The 21,143-nt window shown below is 43.2% G+C and overlaps 1 protein-coding gene across 2 annotated transcripts; it reads left to right on the plus strand.

Annotated features, from left to right (window-relative positions):
• The first annotated feature begins 1,318 nt into the window (after nt 1-1,318).
• LOC106605761 (leukocyte receptor cluster member 8 homolog) lies at nt 1,319-19,156 on the plus strand. 2 transcript variants are annotated; one of them, XR_001328930.2, is made up of 16 exons: nt 1,319-1,643; nt 2,856-2,997; nt 7,981-8,136; nt 8,421-8,504; nt 9,393-9,837; nt 9,971-10,127; nt 10,387-10,557; nt 10,949-11,194; nt 11,405-11,569; nt 11,957-12,248; nt 12,346-12,447; nt 12,553-12,621; nt 12,751-12,880; nt 13,004-13,211; nt 13,333-16,240; nt 17,567-19,156. XR_001328930.2 is itself a non-coding variant. In XM_014201687.2 (15 exons), the coding sequence occupies exons 1-15, from the start codon at nt 1,603-1,605 to the stop codon at nt 13,493-13,495; spliced, it is 2,571 nt and encodes an 856-aa protein (XP_014057162.2). In that variant the 5' UTR covers nt 1,319-1,602; the 3' UTR covers nt 13,496-19,156. The 2 variants fall into 2 exon arrangements, 1 of the variants encoding a protein (XP_014057162.2); XM_014201687.2 differs by having other exon boundaries at nt 13,333-19,156.
• Nucleotides 19,157-21,143: the final 1,987 nt, after the last annotated feature.

Below are 21,143 nucleotides of genomic sequence, written 5' to 3' on the forward strand. Positions count from 1 at the left end.
CTAACACACACTGTCACTCCAACACACTCACAAATACTCACTCCATCATTTGCTTGCTCACACATAATATGCACAGACATTTATACGGACTCCACACACTTGCACACCCACTCACATACAAACTGCTGCTACTCTGTTTATCTTATATCCTGGTGCCTAGACCCCTTACCCTTTTACATATCTACCTCCATCACTCCAGTATCCCTGCACATTGTAAATATGTTATTGGAACTGACTTTTAAAAATATTCCCTGTACATAGTATGCTTACTTACTTATTTTATTATGTATTTCATATTTCGTAATCTTATTTCTTGTGTGTTTAAAAAAAATAGTAATACATTGTTATTGATTATTGCATTGTTGGGTTTTGAGTTTGCATGAAAGGCGTTTTACCATACTTGTGCATGTGACATTAAAACGTATAACTTTAGTGAGAATTTTTTTTAATTAATACTTTTTTACTTTCAGATTTTTCAGTGGGCACCCTCAGCATACCTACTTCCCACGGCTATACGCGAATCAATTTCCCAAAACGTAATAATAATTATTTATTTTTAATTCAGGAACTCTGTCGAGGTCTCGAACGACTGTTTAGAGTTAGAATAGTAGAATGCACAAAGTGCAATTTCGAAATTTGGTTGTGGATCAGCAGTTTTTCTCTTGTTATGTCAGTAACTACACAGTCACTCAATTAGCTCATGTCAGATAACATTTTTTAGATTGGTAAATTAGTCGAGCCAGCTATCTAAATTTGTAGTAATCATGGTCGAATTACCGACTGGGGGGCCACCCACTCTCACTTAGGGCCCCCAAAAGGCTATGGCCGGCTCTGACTGCACGTGTGGGTATGGATTTGGGTACAAAGACCAGCGATCTACTGCGGCCCCTCATGATGAGTTCAGATGTTTTGTGGCCCCCACCCCCATCAAAGTTGCCCATCCCTGGTCGATGTATCTTATCACATTCACCTTGCTTGACAGTTGTGTGGTGGAGGATGAAGAGTCTTAATGTCTTAAAGAGTCTTAAAGCTGTTATAAGTAATATATAAGTAAGTAAGTAAGTAATATATATATATATATATATAACTTATAACAGCTTTTCACCAGCAGGGAGAGTAAAAATGTTTTTATTCAATATTATTCTGCAACATCAAGGGTTTACGGTGTTTAACAACAATAACTTTATTACGCAAGTGTTGTAGCAATAGTAATAACGAGAAGGCAAAACTTGAAATCAAGGAACAAAGTAGGTAAGTATCTTCCTCCAATGGGAGGAGGCGAGGCAAAGGAAACGGAAGGCGAGGCATACGTTCCATATCTAGTGCAACTGCCATTTTGTTTTTCAGTTGAAGATCCATTGCAGCTACGGTTGTTCTTTAGAAAATGGCATTATTCGACATTTAGATATTGCTTTATAGTGTGTTTGTTTCTTAAATTTAAAGACTTTCTTGTTGAGAAGTAGTGGATGGTAGATTAAAAGACCGAAGGACCAACTCTCCTTGTATATTGTGATTTAATTGTTCTTGTTTACGTTAGGGTCTTCTGGCCGACGACGCTCTATTAGATTGGTACTGTACCTAGCTAGTTATCTCGGTGGCAAAATGGCGGCGAATACGACCCAGACAGCTCCAACTGCTAACTGGTAAGACCTAAAATTATCAAGTTAAACATATCGAGCTTTCGAATATGTTCTCACTTTATTTTGGACCTGTATTCTAGCTAGAATTTGACATTTAATAACGTTCTCAGAAAGTCTGCGATTCGCAGAGTTCGCCTCGTTCCGTTAACGTAGCTAACGCTAACTAGCCAGTAAATTAACGTTAGCTAACTCCTACTTTCCTGCAGCTTCGTATCGGTTAGCCTTCTCTACTACCAAACACCACCAACTATGTAGTACGTAGTTATGATAGACAAGGTAATTAGCTAACTGGGTCACAGTCCAGTAACCTAGTAACATCCGTCCAAGACTCTCACTAAGTTAACGTTATCTTCCAGGCCGGGTCACAACAACTAATAGTATCAACACGATTTTCATGTCTACGATGGGTCATCAAGAACTGGTGTAATAGGGCTAATGGGTTGATTCCGGACCGGGCAGTTGAGCTACGCTCTCAAGGCTTGGGCAGTATTGTCTAACTTGTCATAGAATCAGTTCTATAAGATTTGGAAATGGTCTAGCTAGTTGTCAGCAAAGTTACTGTCTCTTAAGTATAGGCAGGGCCAGGCGTGACTGTTTTATTCTGTACTAGCAGGGGTTCTTGCTATTCTTCATGTGGAGTCAAAGCACTCTTATTTTGAGCTTCGCTCAACATACCCTCTGCTAACAGAGACACGTTTATTTCCCACCAATGAGAATATCCTATTTTATTTAGGGGCCACAGAAATAGCAGGCTTTGAATTTTATGTGTGTGGCGGGGCCATGCTCAAGCAGCTGAGATGCTCATTCAACAAGTTACCTTACTAAAATGTATTCATATACACTGAGCAAAAATATGAACGCAACATGTAAAGTGTTGGTTTCATGAGCTAAAATAAAAGATTAAAGAAATGTTCCATATGCGCATAAAGCTAATTGGTCTAAAATGTTGTGCAAAAATTACATATGTTAGTCATCATTTTGCCTTTGCCAAGATAATCCATCCACCTGACAGGTGTGGCATATCAAGAAGCTGATTAAACAGCACGATCATTACACAGGTGCACCTTGTGCTGGGGACAAAAAAGGCCACTAAAATGTGCAGTTTTATATCTTCCAAGTTAACAAACCTGAAACCTGGTCATGTTAAATGTATCAGACATTTGTTTGGTTTCCGTACTGAATGACTGACAGTCACGTGTCTCCTGTCTGTTGTAGGTCGTATGGCGCAGCAGCAGGTCCAGAGGGCCAGACAGTCTCGGAAAACCCAGAGTGGGAGAAGGCCAGACAGGCACTGGCCTCCATCAGCAAGACCCAGAGCGCCACCAAGACCGCTCAGGCCAACCGGACCACAGCACAGGTGTGTGTTTGCTTATGTGTCTGTGTTTTTGCTTTTCGGATGCGTTTGTTCACTTACTGCAAGGTACATTACCTACGATAATGAAGTGAAATTCTGCTTATGAAGGGGTTTCATGTCTGTCAGATGGCAGTTCTATTCATCTAATTCAGGGGTTCCTAAACTGTTTTGGCCCGCGACCCCATTTTGATATATAAAAATGCGACCCAACCATGTAAAAAAAGTTATGTCATCAACGGCAAATGTTCACTTTTTAAATTGGGGCTATGACAGTTTATTACAAATCATTCTGACAGTACTTTTGACTAGGGATGCACGATATATTGTTGAATATATCGGAATCGGATGTTATTAGCTAAAAATGCCAACATCGGTATCGGCCCGATGTCTAGTTTATCGCCGATGTGCAAAACCAATGTCAAAGCGGATGTGCATACCTATATAACGTAGGTACATGACATAATGACGCCTCAAAAATGTTGCGCTACATGTGCAACACAGCATTCCTAACCTAGCCCACAATGTCTGCTGGTGTGGATCGGGCAGTCAACAAGTCGAGCAGTCATTTGAAAGAGTAAGAATATTTCAGAGAGAGAACTCAAAGGCGAAATCCATTTACGCCAAGATAATGGAATTCATTGCCCTTGACAATCAACTGTTCTCTGTCGTGGCTGATGTTGACTTTCGCCGACTGGTCGAGTACCGGTACACATGTTGCCCTACCGGAGTTACCCAGTAATGGCGTCACTGCTATTAGCTTCATGACGTACTATTGAACGCCGTTTGGGTCTTTGCGTGTCAAAAAATATGCAATTTGATGAGTCAAATAAGCTTGTAACTTTTTAGTGACGGGGCAGTATTCGGAAATTCAGATGAATGACGTGCCCAAATTAAACTGCCTGCTACTCTGGCCCAGAAGGTAGGATATGCATATTATTAGTAGATTTGGATAGAAAACACTCTGAAGTTTCTAAAACTGTTTGAATGGTGTCTGTGAGTATAACAGAACTCATATGGCAGGCAAAAACCTGAGAGAAATCCAACCAGGAAGTGTGGAAATCTGAGGTTTGTAGTTTTTCAAGTGATTCCCTATCAAGTACACAGTGACTTAGGGTTCATTTTGCACTTCCTAAGGCTTCCACTAGATGTCAACAGTCTCTAGAATGTTGTTTCATGCTTCTACTGTGAATGGGGAGAGAATTAGAGCTCCTGGAAGTAGATGAGTGAGAAAATGATATGAGCTCAGTGGCGCGCACTCCCGTGAGAGTTAGCTGTGTTTCTTTTCTTTTTTGAAGACAAAGGAATCGTCCGGTTGGAATATTATGGAAGATTTATGATAAAAACACCCTAAAGATTGATTCTATACATCGTTTGACATGTTTCTACGAACTGTAATATAATGTTTTTGACTTTGTCTGAACTTAACTGCGCGAGCACAGTGCATTTGGAGTACTCTACCGAACGCGCGAACAAAAGGAGGTATTTGGACATATATGGACTTTATCGAAACAAATGCACATTTATTGGGGAACTGGGAGTGCATTCCGACGAAGATCATCAAAGGTAAGTGAATATTTATGTTATTTCTGAGTTTTGTTGACTCCACAAAATGGCGGGTTTGGTTTCGTCTCTGAGCGCTGTGCTCAGATTATTGCAAAGTGTGCTTTCGCTGTAAAGTTATTTTTGAAATCTGACATAGCGGTTGCATTAACCTCCCTGGGCAAGGTGGGACGTTTGCGTCCCACCTAGTCAACAGCCAGTGGAATCGTGTGGCGCGAAATACAAATACCTCATAAATGCTATAACTTCAATTTCTCAAACATATGACTATTTTACACAATTTTAAAGACAAACTCTCGTTAATCTAACCACACTGTCCGATTTCAAAAAGGCTTTACAGCGAAAGCAAAACATTAGATTATGTCAGGAGAGTACCCTGCCAAAAATAATCACACAGCCATTTTCCAAGCAAGCATATATGTCACATAAACCCAAACCACAGCTAAATGCAGCACTAACCTTTGATGATCTTCATCAGATGACACTTCTAGGACATTATGTTATACAATACATGCATGTTATGTTCAATCAAGTTCATATTTATATCAAAAACCAGCTTTTTACATTAGCATGTGATGTTCAGAACTAGCATACCCACCGAAAACTTCCGGTGAATTTACTAAATTACTCATGATAAACGTTCACAAAATGCATAACAATTATTTTAAGAATTATAGATACAGAACTCCTTTATGCAATCTCGGTGTCAGATTTTAAAATAGCTTTTCGGCGAAAGCAAATTTTGCAATATTCGGAGTACATAGCTCGGCCATCACGGCTAGCTATTTTGACACCCACCAAGTTTGGGACTCACTAAACTCAGAATTACTATTAGAAAAATTGGATTACCTTTGCTGTTCATCAGAATGCACTCCCAGGACTTCTACTTCAACAACAAATGTTGTTTTGGTTCCAAATAATCCATAGTTCTATTCAAATAGCTCCGTTTTGTTCGTGCGTTCAGGTCACTATCCGAAGGGTGACGCGCGAGCGCATTTCGCGACAAAAAAATGTCAGAATATTCCATTGCCGTACTTAGAAGCATGTCAAAAGCATGTCAAAAGCATGTCAAAAGCTGTTTAAAATAATATTCCAACCGGGCAACGTTGTATTCATTCAAAGGCTGAAAGAAAAAAATTGAGTAGTCTTGTGACCGCGCATCTCCAGTGTCACTGTCCCCAGGCTGACCACTTACAAATTCTGTTGCTGTTCTTCGCCCAGAGACGGCAGACACCCCATTCCACTTTCTGGCGGCTTTAGAGAGCCAATGAAAGACTTAGAAAATGTCACGTTACAGCACAGATGCTGTATTTTCGATAGAGATGCAACAGAAGTACAACAAATCTTCTCAGGTTTTGGCCTGCCATATGAGTTCTGTTATACTCACAGACACCATTCAAACAGTTTTAGAAACTTTAGTGTTTTCTATCCAAATCAACTAATTATATGCATATTCTAGTTACTAATCTGTAGTAACCAGATTAAATCGGGTACGTTTTTTATCCGGCCGTGAAAATACTGCCACCTATCCCAAATAAGTTAACCTGTTAGGGCTAGGGGGCAGTATTGACACGGCTGGATAAAAAAACGTACCCGATTTAATCTGGTTACTACTCCTGCCCAGTAACTAGAATATGCATATAATAATTGGCTTTGGATAGAAAACACCCTAAAGTTTCTAAAACTGTTTGAATGGTGTCTGTGAGTATAACAGAACTCATATGGCAGGCAAAAACCTGAGAAGATTTCATGCAGGAAGTGGCCTGTCTGACAAGGTGTCGTTCTTCTTGTCTCTGTTTATTGAAGAGTGAGGATCTTAGCTGTCCCGTGACACTTCCTACGGCTGCCATAGGTTCTCAGAAGGCGGCAAAACGCTGAATCGTGGCTTTGCAGGCTCTGGCTGAAACAAAGTAGCGCGTTTGGGTAGTGGCTGGTTACAGTACTGTGAGACTCAGGCTCGTGCCCGCGTCGACCGAAAGCTTTGTTTTCTTTCCTCTGTTTAGCTAAATGGACATTCCTGGTCGGAATATTATCGCTTTTTTTACGAGAAAAATGGCATAAAAATGGATTTCAAACAGCGATTGACATGCTTCGAAGTACGGTAATGGAATATTTAGATTTTTTTTTGTCACGAATTGCGCCATGCGCGCGACCCTGATTTACCATTTCGGATAGTGTCTGGGACGCACGAACAAAACGCCGCTATTCGGATATAACGATGGATTATTTTGGACCAAACCAACATTTGTTATTGAAGTAGCAGTCCTGGGAGTGCATTCTGACGAAGACTACAAAAGGTAATCAAACTTTTATAATAGTAAATCTGATATTGGTGAGTGCTAAACTTGCCGGGTGTCTAAATAGCTAGCCCGTGATGGCTGGGCTATGTACTTAGAATATTGGAAAATGTGCTTTCACCAAAAAGCTATTTTAAAATTGGACATATCGAGTGCATAGGGGAGTTCTGTATCTATAATTCTTAAAATAATTGTTATGCTTTTTGTGAACGTTTATCGTGAGTAATTTAGTAAATTGTTAGTGAATTCGCCGGAAGTTTGCGGGGGGTATGCTAGTTCTGAACGTCATGTAAAAAGCTGTTTTTTGATATAAATATGAACTTGATTGAACAAAACATGCATGTATTGTATAACATAATGTCCTAGGGTTGTCATCTGATGAAGATCATCAAAGATTAGTGCTGCATTTAGCTGTGGTCTGGGTTTTTGTGACATTATATGCTAGCTTGAAAAATGGGTGTCTGATTATTTCTGGCTTGGTACTCTGCTGACATAATCTAATGTTTTGCTTTCGTTGTAAAGCCTTTTTGAAATCGGACAGTGTGGTTAGATTAACGAGAGTCTTGTCTTTAAATAGCTGTAAAATAGTCTTATGTTTGAGAAATTGAAGTAATAGCATTTCAAAGGTTTTGAAAATCGCGCCACAGGATTCAACTGGCTGTTACGTGCCCCAGAGAGGTTAAAATGGTGTAAAAAAGTTGTATGTTTGAGAAATTTTAATTATGAGATTTTTGTTGATTTGAATTTGGCGCCCTGCTATTTCACTGGCTGTTGAATAGTGTGTCCCGCGGGTGGGACGCTAGCCACATTTCCCAGAGAGGTTAACTTGACGAGCTGTACAGCATGGACCGTTTTTTCCTTCCTGACACAGACACACAACCGTCTGATCTGGGCTCGTATCCACAAAGCGTCTCAAAGTAAGAGTGCTGATCTAGGATCAGGTCCCAACCTGTGTATGTAGTCTTATTGTTTAGGATTCTAAAAGGCAAAACTGATCCTATTCTGAGGCTTTGTGGATGCGGGCCCAGGTCTTCCTGGCTTTTTACCAGAATATGATTCAAATGGACAAGTAGGCTTTCGTTCTGATTTAATCTCTCGTCACTTAGTAGTTGTCTGTTTGTGTTTCCAGGCTGGTCAGTTTCAGCCTGCAGTTACTGAGTCCACAGCCATACAGCAGCAGCAACAGCAGCAGTACTACCAACAATGGTACCAACAGAACCAGCAGCAGCCGTATCCTGGATACACCTACCCCTACAATTACTACTACCCCATGGCGCCGGGCCCCGTATGTGTACATATCCTCCGCACCCTCCACATTTCAGATTAACTGTAATGTAGTCCTTGGCAATGATTTCCCCGACACTGATGCCGGCTTTATGCACTATAGCATTTAGATAAGGAATTGGAATTGTTAAGATTTAGCCAACACATTACAAAACCGGCACTTTGCGACTAAAAAAATCTATGAACTGTTAACACATGATACACCGACAGAATACACAACATAAAACCATTGGTTGAAGCCAAGCCAGTACCATATTTGAAGTGTGTTTTCCTCTGATTCTCCAGTATGGTGGTGGTGGCTATCCTCCTCAGGGCCAGTATGGTGTACCTCCAGGACCTTACCCCTCTCCCACCACTCCAACTGGACAGGTAACCATCAGAAAACTGCTACTGTTGCTACTAAATCAATCAAGTTTTCAGTTTACTTCACTCTTCCTCTATTGCAGTTTATGAATCATTGACTAAATGATTCCCCAATGCCAGGCGTTTGTGTAAAAATGACTTTGTTTCCGGACAGAAGTGCGCCAGGAATAAAACGTATGAATTAAGATGTTATTGATGACTGGCATTTGAATAATGTTCTATTTCTACCGTGACAAGCGTCCCTAATTATCTCACACTGTCAGGTACAACCCTACACTGTTGATTGGTCAATGCGTCATGCTGCCTTGTTGACAAAATGACTGAGTGGCACAGATTACTGTTCGATTTGAGAAGGGGCACAGATTACTGTTCGATTTGAGAAGGGGCACAGATTACTGTTCGATTTGAGAAGGGGCACAGATTACTGTTCGATTTGAGAAGGGGCACAGATTACTGTTCGGTTTGAGAAGGGGCACAGATTACTGTTCGGTTTGAGAAGGGGCACAGATTACTGTTCGGTTTGAGAAGGGGCACAGATTACTGTTCGGTTTGAGAAAGGGCACAGATTACTGTTCGGTTTGAGAAGGGGCACAGATTACTGTTCGGTTTGAGAAGGGGCACAGATTACTGTTCGGTTTGAGAAGGACGCTCCTCCCTCCCCGCTTTCGACCGATGACGTAACGGGCCTTTACCCGGTGCCTCGCGGCTCAGCATAATGTAATCCTCCCACTAAGAATATATCTGGAGCTGAAGTCTGTTGCAGTTAGAACGTTTTGCTCTGCAGTTCTCCTTTCATATTGAGATATTCTCAGTTTGAAGTTTTGGAATCTAGTTTATTACCTTTCCTTCACAAGTTTCTTTTCCCCCATCTATTATTTGTCCCTACTTTCCCAGCCTCCATCCCTGCCCGTGATGGATGACCAGTCCTCGAGCTACCCCTCTCAGCCCCAACCCCCTCCTCCTGCTGCCCCTCAACCACCCCCCCAGAGCCCCACAAGCTCTGAGCAGCCCCCACCCCCCCCTCCCCCAGCCATCCCTCCCAACTCCCAGTACCCCCTTCCTCCAGGGCAGAACTACAACCCCAACAACCCCATGCCCTACCCCAACAACGACCCCAATCAGATGAGAGGTTACAACCACAACCAAGGCAGGCCCAGCTATGGGCAGAGCTACCAGACTCAGAACTCGTACCAGCAGCAGCAGAATAACAACCAACACCAGCAACAAGGACAGGGTCAGTATGTACCAGGAGCTGGGAGAGGAGAGGCCAACAAAAACAAGAACCATCAACAACAACCGCCACAGCAACAAGGACAGCAGCTCTGGCACCGCATGAAACGTAAGTGTGTGAGGGTATTGAGTTGTGTGAGGGTATCTCAAGCATGTTTTTTTCTGTCAGCTTATCTTTGTTTGTTTCCCATCACTTGGTGTTATTGTCTTTGTTTCAATGCCTTCTTTATTGTCTTCCACAGAGGCACCTGGAGCAGGTGCGATGAAGTTCAACATTCCCAAGCGACCCTACGTCATGACCAATCAGAGTTTCCCTCCTGGGGAACAACCCACCGGATTGGCTGCTACTCCTTCCTCCCCAGCTGCTGCTCCTTCTGCACCTGGCGGTGCCCAGACACGGTGAGGAGACAGCTACTAATGACACCAATATATCTGTCTGTTCTATCCTTAATACCTACTGGGGAAGAATGAAGTAGCTCTACTCATGATCAGAAGATGACAGGGGTTTAAAATCTGCATCCAATAGATTTCAGAAGTACCATGTCCTGCTTTCTCAAACTAACAATTAGTCACTTCAAATTGACCTAATACTCACAAACCAGTTTCCTTTCCCTCTGATTTACTGTTGCAATGCTGATTATAAAAATTATTCCCTCAGGCCCCAGGACTGGCCCCAGGCGATGAAGGAGTATGTTCAGCGCTGCTTCACAGCCTGTGAGAATGAGGAGGACAAGGACCGCACCGAAAAGGGGCTGAAGGAGGTCCTACAGAAAAGACTACAGGATGGGTCTGCCTACACCATCGACTGGGACCGCGAGCCTCTGCCTGAGTGAGTGGAGCAGTTGTTCTTGGAAAAGCCTGATGTTTCAGTGTCTTGGATTCTTAGCCTGATGTTTCAGTGTCTTGGATTCTTAGCCTGATGTTTCAGTGTCTTGGATTCTTAGCCTGATGTTTCAGTGTCTTGTTTTCTTAGCCTGATGTTTCAGTGTCTTGTTTTCTTAGCCTGATGTTTCAGTGTCTTGGATTCTTAGCCTGATGTTTCAGTGTCTTGGATTCTTAGCCTGATGTTTCAGTGTCTTGGATTCTTAGCCTGATGTTTCACCCTCTAGGAACTTAGAAAGCCTGAATCCCCTTTTGGAGACAAAATGTCTAATTTCTGCCTAAGCCCAATCAAGAGGTGCTAGTCATCCTAATCCCTTCTCTCCTCTCTCTCCTTCCAGACTGAAGGCCAAGCAGTCTCGCTGGGAGGCTGTTCCCACCCAGAGGACTCTGGAGAGTTCTGTGGGTTGTGGTGGGGGTACAGGTGGGGCTACGCGTGGCAGGGGTGGTGGGGCCAGGCTGGGGCACTACAGGAACGTCTTCTCCCAGAGAAGCCCCTCATCCAGCTCCTCAGGCTCCTCCTCTCGCTCCCCCTCTCCCTCCCACAACCGACACAGGGACCGCAATGGCCAGAGACACAGGCGCAGGTGAGAGACAGTGTGTTTGTATGTTTTGGGTTAGTCCAGTGATAAAAAAAAAACATTTCATAATTGGCCAGGTGTATTATTTGTCACAACCTGCTTTGTTATAGGTCAAATATTCCCCTTAATATAGTATGATGATAGCCACTCTAAAAAGAGAAAGTATGCTGTGTAGTTTTATGTTGTTGTAATGTCCTGTTCGTTCTCCTCTTCCAGTGACTCTGAGTCCCAGTCGGACAGCAGCATGTCCAGTGACCTCCGAACCCAGCTTCCCCGGCGCAATCAGAAAGGAGGGCGTGGTCGTGGGGGCGACAGGGACCGAGGCAGAGGGGGTGGAGAGAGGGGACGAGGAAGGGGCGGAAGAGGCAACAGAGGACGGAGGTAAACAAGCATGTTTTGGCCTAAAGAACAATTCCAGACAAAATGTTTTGCATGTCAGCAATCAAGTTTTCAACATATACAACTTTCAAAATACAGAAATCTAGCCGGAATGATGCATTTTGCATCATATTATGTCGAACTTCGGCATCATATGATGCAAAATGCATCATTCTGGCTGTATTTTGAAAGTGATACATCTTGAAAACTCGATTGCTGACATGCAAAACATTCTGGGACTATATCAACAATGGACTAATGAAACAAATACCAAAAGCTAGTTGTGGGTGAAATCTTCTTTCAAGTCATTGGCCTTGACCCACCCACAAACTAATATTCACCTTTCCCTGATTCTCATTGTGCTGATCACATTTCGGCTTCTCTTCTCAGAAACATGGATGACGCTAACTCCACCGTCCTGGGCAAGAAGAGGAAAGGTGGGAACGCCGGCCTGGACTTCCACGACCCCCACCGGGAGGCCAAGAAACAAAGCCGAGCGGCACGCTTCCACAACACAAAGATGCGCTCAGAGCCCCTGGTGCTGTCCATCAACAACCTGGAGCTGCCCAAGGAGGACCTGAGCTGGGACGACTGCCCCATCGTGGGCACCTGCCAAGAGATCACCAAGATCTACCTGAGACTCACCTGTGCCCCCGACCCTGCCACCGTGCGTCCCGTATCTGTGAGTATCGCCTGTCACGTGGAATGAGAGGATCCTTATTTGAGGCCTCCCTTCAGATGTAGTGATGCTCGTCTCCTAACCCCCTGTCTCTGGCCAGGTGCTGAGGAAGTCTCTGTTGGCCGTGAAGGCTCACTGGAAGACCCGCCAGGACTACCCCTACGCCTGTGAACAGATGAAGTCCATACGACAAGACCTCACGGTCAGTTTACATGTCCTTTTTAGTTTTGTCGATCAGCCACTATCTCGGTATTTGAGTCCTATTGTATGAGGATATGAAAACAGGAGGCGTCTCTTCTCATTTCAGGTCCAAGGAGTTCGTACGGAGTTCACAGTGGAAGTATACGAGTGCCATGCACGCATCGCTCTGGAAAAGGTGAGCGGTCCTCTCCATACATCGTCCCCTTCGCTACCTCGTATTTGACGTCAGGCGTCACATTTGAGTTTAAAGGTGCGGTTTCGTACTAGATGTGCATTCTTCTCTAAATGTTTGCGTTGTTACCAGGGTGACCACGCAGAGTTCAACCAGTGCCAGATGCAGCTGAAGGCCCTGTATAAGGACAACCCGTCAGAGAACATAGGGGAGTTCACTGCTTACAGACTACTCTACTATATCTTCACTAAAAACTCTGGAGGTAACTTACCACCTGCCTGATATTCCTCATCAATCATTATATTTCTGCATTGCATTTTGGCTCGCATAGAATTGAGCTTAATGTCCTGATTTTCTTGGTTGCGTGTTTGTCCCCCACACACAGACATCACGACTGAGCTGGTGTACCTGACTGCGGCGCTGCGGGCGGATGAGTGTGTGTCCCACGCTCTCTCCCTCCGCGCCGCCTGGGCTCTGGGAAACTTCCACCGGTTTTTCCAACTCTACCGGAGAGCCCCACGCATGGCATCCTACCTCATAGACAAGTTTGTAGAGAGGGAGAGGATGATCGCTCTCAGGGCCTTATTCAAAACGTACGTCAGAGGCCTTTCATCCAAACTCCATGGTTCCTAACAATTCATCATTTTACATAGTTGTATGTAGGATAGAAATGGTTCAACTTTAAATTGCCTCTCCCCCTCTGTGTTTTCCCAGATTCAGACCAGACTTGCCGGTGGAGTATGTGCAGTCCAGTCTGGGCTTCCTTTGTTTAGACTCTTGCATGGCCTTCCTCACAGGCCTGGGGGTCACCTTCTTCCCCTCTGACCCCAGCAAGATAGACTGCAAAACCAGCTCAGCCTGTCTGGCAGCCTCCTGAGGGGGTGGGGGGTTTACCGGGGAGGGGGGAAAGCACACTAAAGGGAGATACTGAGAGATAGACCGGGTCAGGAATGTACCCTACAGTTCTTCTGCACTACACCTCAGGAGGGAGACTAGTGGTTAGACTGAAACTACAATTTAGTCCTGTAGAAAGAGGGAGATATGCACTAGGACCCACTAAATCACTTAAGGCTGCAATTCAGTGAGGATCCCACCCACAGATACACTGTGCTCACAGATATGGACTGTATGACAAGAGTGGGGGAGATTATCTGCATACATGCTGCACATCAAATACATTTAGAATAACTTAGCCCCACACATCTCTGATCAGCTCAAGATATTAATTATACCTTCGACTTAGAACATTTTAATGACGAACAGATGTTAGGCATTAGTTCAGTTTAAGACCCGAAGATCAAGCGCCAACTCACAGATCAGGGAAGAGCATAGCCTCAAGGTCTCCCATCCACTATCGCTCTCAGAAGTTTTAAGCTAACAGTGTTCTGTTATGTTTTTCCTTCCCTCAAGTCAACAGCCTCAAACTCATGCGAAGACAAGCCTTGAGAACCCAAGAGAGATGAAAACGAAATGAGCTAAAGTCATCCATCAAGCCCTCATTCAACAGGCTGCTCATCCACTCCAAAACCAAACCAACAACCAGAGAAGAGGTTTGTCTGTTCAGGTGTTCAGCTCTAGAGACTGTGCTAGCCCTTTGCTGCTTTCAGGAAGCCTTCGTGATCCAGCGTCCAATCCGGGAGAGGAGGAGATGGTGGTTTGTATGTCTTGCCCCCCCCCTTCCCCCAAGCTGTCTACGATTGGCGATCAGGTGGGGAAAGTTACCCCCACTTCCTGTTCCTGCCTAGCCCTGCACACTTGGCACCCCTGAAAGGTATTGACTGAGAAATCTAAAGGTTCTGATTGGCTCCTTGCCCAGGTTGGCCACAGCCATCCTTACCCCACAGTTGTCCCCTACCCGCAGTCCCCTGCTTCACCCTTCAACAGTCGTCACCCAGAGTTCACCAAAGTTTGACCACAAAGTTTACATCCCAGTTATATCTGCTCTCTAATATAGAAGATCTCCAAGCCTGGCGTCTAGTCCCTTCTGGTAGGCATTGACTTATAAAGTGTGATGGTGGATACAGTCCCCTAATCTTTACCAAGAATGGCCTCTGCAATCCCTCGGTATGTGTCCAGGAGGCAGGATATCCACCTATAGTCCATCTATCCCCTGAGAGCAGACAAGGAGGCAGTCTCCCACCCCTTAAGAATACCAAATAACCAAGTTGAGGCTCTGGGCGAGCCTGTGGTGTTTCCTGAGTTACCCGATCAACAGCCCCCTCAGCAGCATGGAATAGCAGTCGTCAAGCACTCCCACCACACAGGACGAAGTCAGCTCTATCAAGATGGTGGCAAAGTCTTCACCTTCAAATATGGTGGCTGGATCAGTTCCGCCATACAACAGATGGAGATGAGATCGCTGTCTGTGCAGATGGCGGCAACGTCTGGGTTTGTATGCTCCACACTCCGTTCAGTAAGGCTGAGTATGTATGTATGGCTGGTAAGAAAAAGGACTCTTGGTGTGCTGGAAGGAGGTGGATGACAGCACGGCAAAGATCACCTGGTATTCACTATTGGCTCATTCACAAACCCTAACCATTGGTTTGGGTTAAGGTGTATGATATCAAGTCTATGGTAATTGCTTAAATTCCATCCACGTGATGATAGTATCTGAAATTGTGATATAAAATTAAGGGTACCAGTATTAACCCTTGGGGAACACCCCTCATTTGCAAGACAATGATGAAGCCAAACTGTCAAATTATGCAGGTGCAGATATCTTTTAAACCTGAATGTGTAACTGTCTCCTCAATTGAAAATTGACACATTCTACCACAAAACATTAGTTTAGGACATTTATGTTGACAGCTAAAGCATACAGGACTCTGCTTATCAAATGTTTGTCTGTAATCAAATAATCTGCTTATTTATTTAATGCTAAGAAATCACCATGTGATATTTTTAAAACCCCATTGCAGACATTTTGGTTTTCAATAAAGGCAGGTGAGAGTGAAGGATTGTAGAGTAGTTATTTTGGGGTCCTATCCAGCAGTTATACATTAGGCTACATCCCTGTGTATACTCTTGATAAGATCTGATGCGAGGAGACTAGTGTGGAGAGTTAATTGTAAATCAACATAATTGGCAATGCATAAATAGAACCTAGAAATGGGACACCATTATCAGTTGATCTAATATCAGCGTATATACCCCTTGTTTTCAGGCATGACCTTGAAGAGTATTAACTTGATTCACATCAAAGCTTGAGGTATTTTAGTGAGTTCAGTGCCATTGCGGAGATATGAAATGTATTTGTCACATGCGCTGAATACAACAGGTTGAGACTGAAATGCTTACCTGCGAGCCCTTTCCCAACAATGCAGAGTTAAAAAGTAAGAAAAATGATATAAATAAAAAGGGATTTGGTAACACAATAACGAGGTTATATACAAGATAGGACCTACTTTCAGGATGAACAGAAGTCTGTAACAAATGTCCTGTGTGCTCATCTATAGAGTAGATCTGTCAGTATCTAATGTACATTGTTGTGGATTCAGTTGACCTTTTTTCTTCTCAGTAACTATTCATTGGTCATTTTGATATGTTTTATGTTTACCAGGGCACGTGTAATTTTGACAGAAACGTATAAGGTGAATGAGAAGCTGAAGAATTTTAGATATGGGTAATAAAACATTTATTCTTTAAGACAATTGATGTGAATATGTAAATTGTAATTACAAATCTAAAAAGTTGGATAAATTGGAATACATTGCCTGTTTTTGATATTGCTGTGGATTTAAATGGGGAATTGATAGTGACTGCTTTTTGTAGTGCAAACACTTGCTTGATTTCTACCCTATATTTTTGACCGCTTATTCAATAAGTGTGCAGGACAGAAGGTTTATATTTTGGGCTTTTACAGGGATTGAAAATGGGATATTTGCTGTATAAACCAAATATTTTTCTTGCCAAATTTCCCTTAGATATGCACACTTGGTTGACCACTTTCATTTCTTAATCATTTTTTTTAAATGCTCATCTTCTGTAAACCCATTTTTGTTTTTAGATTTTATTTAATGCATTTCTGTCTCATCTCAACCTTTCTGGCTATCTGTACTCATGAACACCTTAAAGCAGTGGTATTCAAAGTCAGCATCGCAACCCATGAGGGAACTGCAGTGGGGTCGCCAAAATGCAAAAACATTCATAGGTCATATTGTATGGGACAATATAAGAAACGTTTTTGAAAAGGATCATTTGAAAAATCTATTTTTATTGAGTGAATGTATTTATTGGTTTATTTTCATTTCGATGAGATGAACATGTAATGAATTGAAGGTAAACACTTTTTTAAAGGGTGTCAGTAGGTTTGGAAATTCTTCCCGGCACAAAGAAATTGGACCTCAGAAATTCTGGTGGAAAAAATGTTGTCCCTGCTGAAAAAGTTTGAATATCACTGCCTTAGAGATAAGTAATGTACTAAAACCACCACACAACATCCTGATGGCAAGAGAAAGGTTTGGTTGAAGGCACTGCACTCCCATCAGCCAAGAAACAAACTGTGTGTTTGTTGCTCAAGTCTCCCATTTGTCAATTTCCTTGGAAGTAGTTTGTCAAAGAGCAAACCCAGACCTGTTTCAGATTATCAGTGGTTTGGCTGGTGTGAGTCAGTGTTTTGATATGGTAGCATATCAATATGGTAACGTTTTTAATATTAATGATTGGATTGAGAGAGCCTGTGAGAGAGAGGAATTTTTTTATATATATATATATAAAATGACTGCAGGATCAGTTTCAATATGAATGTCTGGATGAGTAATCAGTCTTCTCAGCAACCCGTCTACCCATTTATAGATCCCTTTGTTTCATTTGACTGGCACTATTTTGTGTGATACGTGCTCGCTTCGGTCATTAATTTCAACAGTTGTACTCATGACTCAACTTGTCCCTTCTCTCCTCATCTTCCTATCCTCTGTCCCTCTTTACTTTTCCCCACTCCCTTCACCAGTCCTTTTCTCTTATTTTTCTTCTTGCAGTACTGCATTACAGGAGCAAAAGGAATGTGAAAAGAGAGCACCTCCTCCCAGCCTCCAGAAGCAAGCTGGAGAGAGGGAAAAGTGTGAGAAATGCAAGACTTGATACTGCCAACTCAAGTTCAAGCCATTTTGTCAATATGACCTGAAATGTTGCGGTGTCTTATACATGGGAGGCTGACTTCAGTTGTTTTAATCAAGTCTTTTGAATGTATTTTATTTGACTATTCTTAACTTGAATCAAGAAAACATTCAATGTCAGATTTTTTTCCACTCTAGTTTGCCAGAAACTATTTTGGAACACTGTTGCAAGTTCTGTCTATAGTTAGGAAGGCCTATACCTCTAAACCATTAGATGTGTTAATGTATACTGTTTGTCCAGAAACATTTGCATGCGTTCTTGTTTTTCATAACCAGGGTGTTCCCTAGAAATTGCTTTGTCATTATGTCAACTTCTGAAGTACAGATCAATATTTGGTAAGGCAACCTTTTTTGGTCAGTGAATATTTGGCGTCTCTGTAACCTGTTGATGTATTTTGTCAGCTGCCTCATGTGGTCTACCTGTAAATTCATTTGCCCGCATTTGGTATTTGTCGTAATACAATGGGAGTTATTTTAACCTGGAAACACATTAAGTATCTCTAGCATGTAAAATAATTTGAGATTTGAAATGGATCTGGACATACAGCATACAATTTTCATTATATCAAGGAAAATACTCTATTCGATTCTAGATATTTTTTTTCTTATCTGCTTATATTTGGCCACATTCCTGTCAGTTTTGAGTAGTCCGGTAGTAGTTGGCTCCCATATCAGAATGTTTCTCTGTCTTGCTCTGTACCTTTCCTAAACAGGATGCTTTTCTGTCTCTGTTGATTTCAGACACCTCTTCAACAGTGAGGTCAAGTTCATGTAGCGTGCTATCTCCTGGTCTGATGTGTTTAACATTACAGAACCTCTCACATTGATGCTTTAGTTCAATAAGTTTAACTGTACATTTCCATTTAACTAACTATGCTTCTCCTTTTTAAAATGTGCTGCTCCTTCTTACTCTCTCAACTGTTCCTTCTGACACCTGTGGGTTTGTTTTTTTTCCTCTCTTGAACTTCATCGCTGTGTAACTCCTGCCTCCATATGTCCTATTAGACTGCACTTGAACAATTCCCTTTTCTTACTTCAGCCTGATGCATCGGTTCATTTTTCATTCTTTAGTGGATTTGTTCTGTTGCTCCTTTTCTCTCCTCACTCTCCTTACCTGCATGTGTCCCCTCCCTCTTCCCTTCTATCAGAATATCTCCTTTCTCCACCCTCTTCATGTTGAGTATCTGTTTGCTAGTGACTATTGTTGCTGAGTAACTATCCATTCTCAGTAAGTATTGCTTCTATGCTGCTCAGGTGGTTTGTTGCAGCTAGCTGAAACTAAAGAATATACTTGCAAAATATCCCTCCTCCCCAGTCTCAACCCTCCCTGGATTGTATTTGAAATGAAATACTCCCGTTTTGTAAATACTGTGTACATATGTATTTTTTTCTTTAAGAACCTAATAAAATAAGTTTAGAAATAAGTATTTTGTCTTGAGTTATAGAAATGACATGTTGCACTTCTACTTAATGTAAAAATTGCTGCTCAAGATTGAGTAGTCTTCTGGGTTTGATACAATATCAAACTGAACATTGTTAAAGGCATTTATTTTACTCTTAAAATCCAAACAGACAGCAATGGACAATCAATCATATTACAGGGACAGTTCAGTGAGTTGATAGATTGACATCGAAATTCTGGCTTTCATGTCACTGATCAACATGATTGCACTGTTTCTAGGGATTGGCACTGAACTTAAATTCAAGGAACAATATTAAATGTCAAAAGAATGGCCGGAGTAAAAAATAGCTCACAGTATGACCAGAGAGCAGTTGGAAAAGGCATGCAAAATAATGAAGAGGAAATTGAGTAGGCTGATAGCTATAGGGTAAACAAGCACTAAAGCCACAGAATAGCAATAGATATCCTCATTAGCATGTCTTCTAGAGAACTACAGATAGGTGGAGAGGAAATCACATCTCTTCAGATGTGTAAGTTCATAATGAAGGAAAATAAGTTCTAGGAAGAGAAAAGCACACAGGAATAAAAGGTGACAGACTTGAAAGCAGGTACAAGAGAAAAGAGCTGACTTCAGAGACATGAAAGCAAGGGGCATGAGAGGAGAGGGAAGATTCTGAATAGACTACTGAAAGATGAAAGCATTTTTTTCACAGGAGCTCAGAAGACAGGAAAGCATTCAGAACAGGTAAATGGAGAAGAAAAACAGCATAACAGATCAATAACAACACAAAGCTGAAAGAGGAGGACCTAAAGAGGGACAGAGTGGAGCAGAGGAAGACCTAAAGTGTGTCAGAGGAGCAGAGGGAAAGAGGAGGACCTAAAGAGGGACAGAGAGAAAGGAGGACGAGAAGAGGGACAGGGGCGCAGAGGAGGATCTAAAGAGGGACAGAGGAGCAGAGGGAAAGAGGAACAGAGCGGAGCAGAGGGAAAGAGGAGGACCTGAAGAGGGACAGAGCGGAGCAGAGGGAAAGAGGAGGACCTGAAGAGGGACAGAGAGGAGCAGAGGGAAAGAGGAGGACCTGAAGAGGGACAGAGAGGAGCAGAGGGAAGGAGGACCTGAAGAGGGACAGAGAGGAGCAGAGGGAAAGAGGAACAGAGCGGAGCAGAGGGAAAGAGGAGGACCTGAAGAGGGACAGAGCGGAGCAGAGGGAAAGAGGAGGACCTGAAGAGGGACAGAGAGGAGCAGAGGGAAAGAGGAGGACCTGAAGAGGAGCAGAGGGAAAGAGGAGGACCTGAAGAGGGACAGAGAGGAGCAGAGGAAAAGAGGAGGACCTGAAGAGGGACAGAAAGGAGCAGAGGGAAAGAGGAGGACCTGAAGAGGAGCAGAGGGAAAGAGGAGGACCTGAAGAGGGACAGAGGGAGCAAGGGAAAGAGGAGGACCTGAAGAGGGACAAAGAGGAGCAGAGGGAAAGAGGAGGACCTGAAGAGGGACAGAGAGGAGCAGAGGGAAAGAGGAGGACCTGAAGAGGGACAGAGCGGAGCAGAGGGAAAGAGGAGGACCTGAAGAGGGACAGAGAGGAGCAGAGGGAAAGAGGAGGACCTGAAGAGGGACAGAGAGGAGCAGAGGGAAAGAGGAGGACCTGAAGAGGGACAGAGAGGAGCAGAGGGAAAGAGGAGGACCTGAAGAGGGACAGAGAGGAGCAGAGGGAAAGAGGAGGACCTGAAGAGGGACAGAGTGGAGCAGAGGGAAAGAGGAGGACCTGAAGAGGGACAGAGGAGCAGAGGAGGACCTGAAGAGGGACAGAGCGGAGCAGAGGGAAAGAGGAGGACCTGAAGAGGGACAGAGAGGAGCAGAGGGAAAGAGGAGGACCTGAAGAGGGACAGAAAGGAGCAGAGGGAAAGAGGAGGACCTGAAGAGGGACAGAGAGGAGCAGAGGGAAAGAGGAGGACCTGAAGAGGGACAGAGAGGAGCAGAGGGAAAGAGGAGGACCTGAAGAGGGACAGAGGAG

The sequence above is a fragment of the Salmo salar genome, chromosome ssa05, assembly GCF_905237065.1.
Source record: "Salmo salar chromosome ssa05, Ssal_v3.1, whole genome shotgun sequence".
Taxonomy (NCBI): Eukaryota; Metazoa; Chordata; class Actinopteri; order Salmoniformes; family Salmonidae; genus Salmo; species Salmo salar.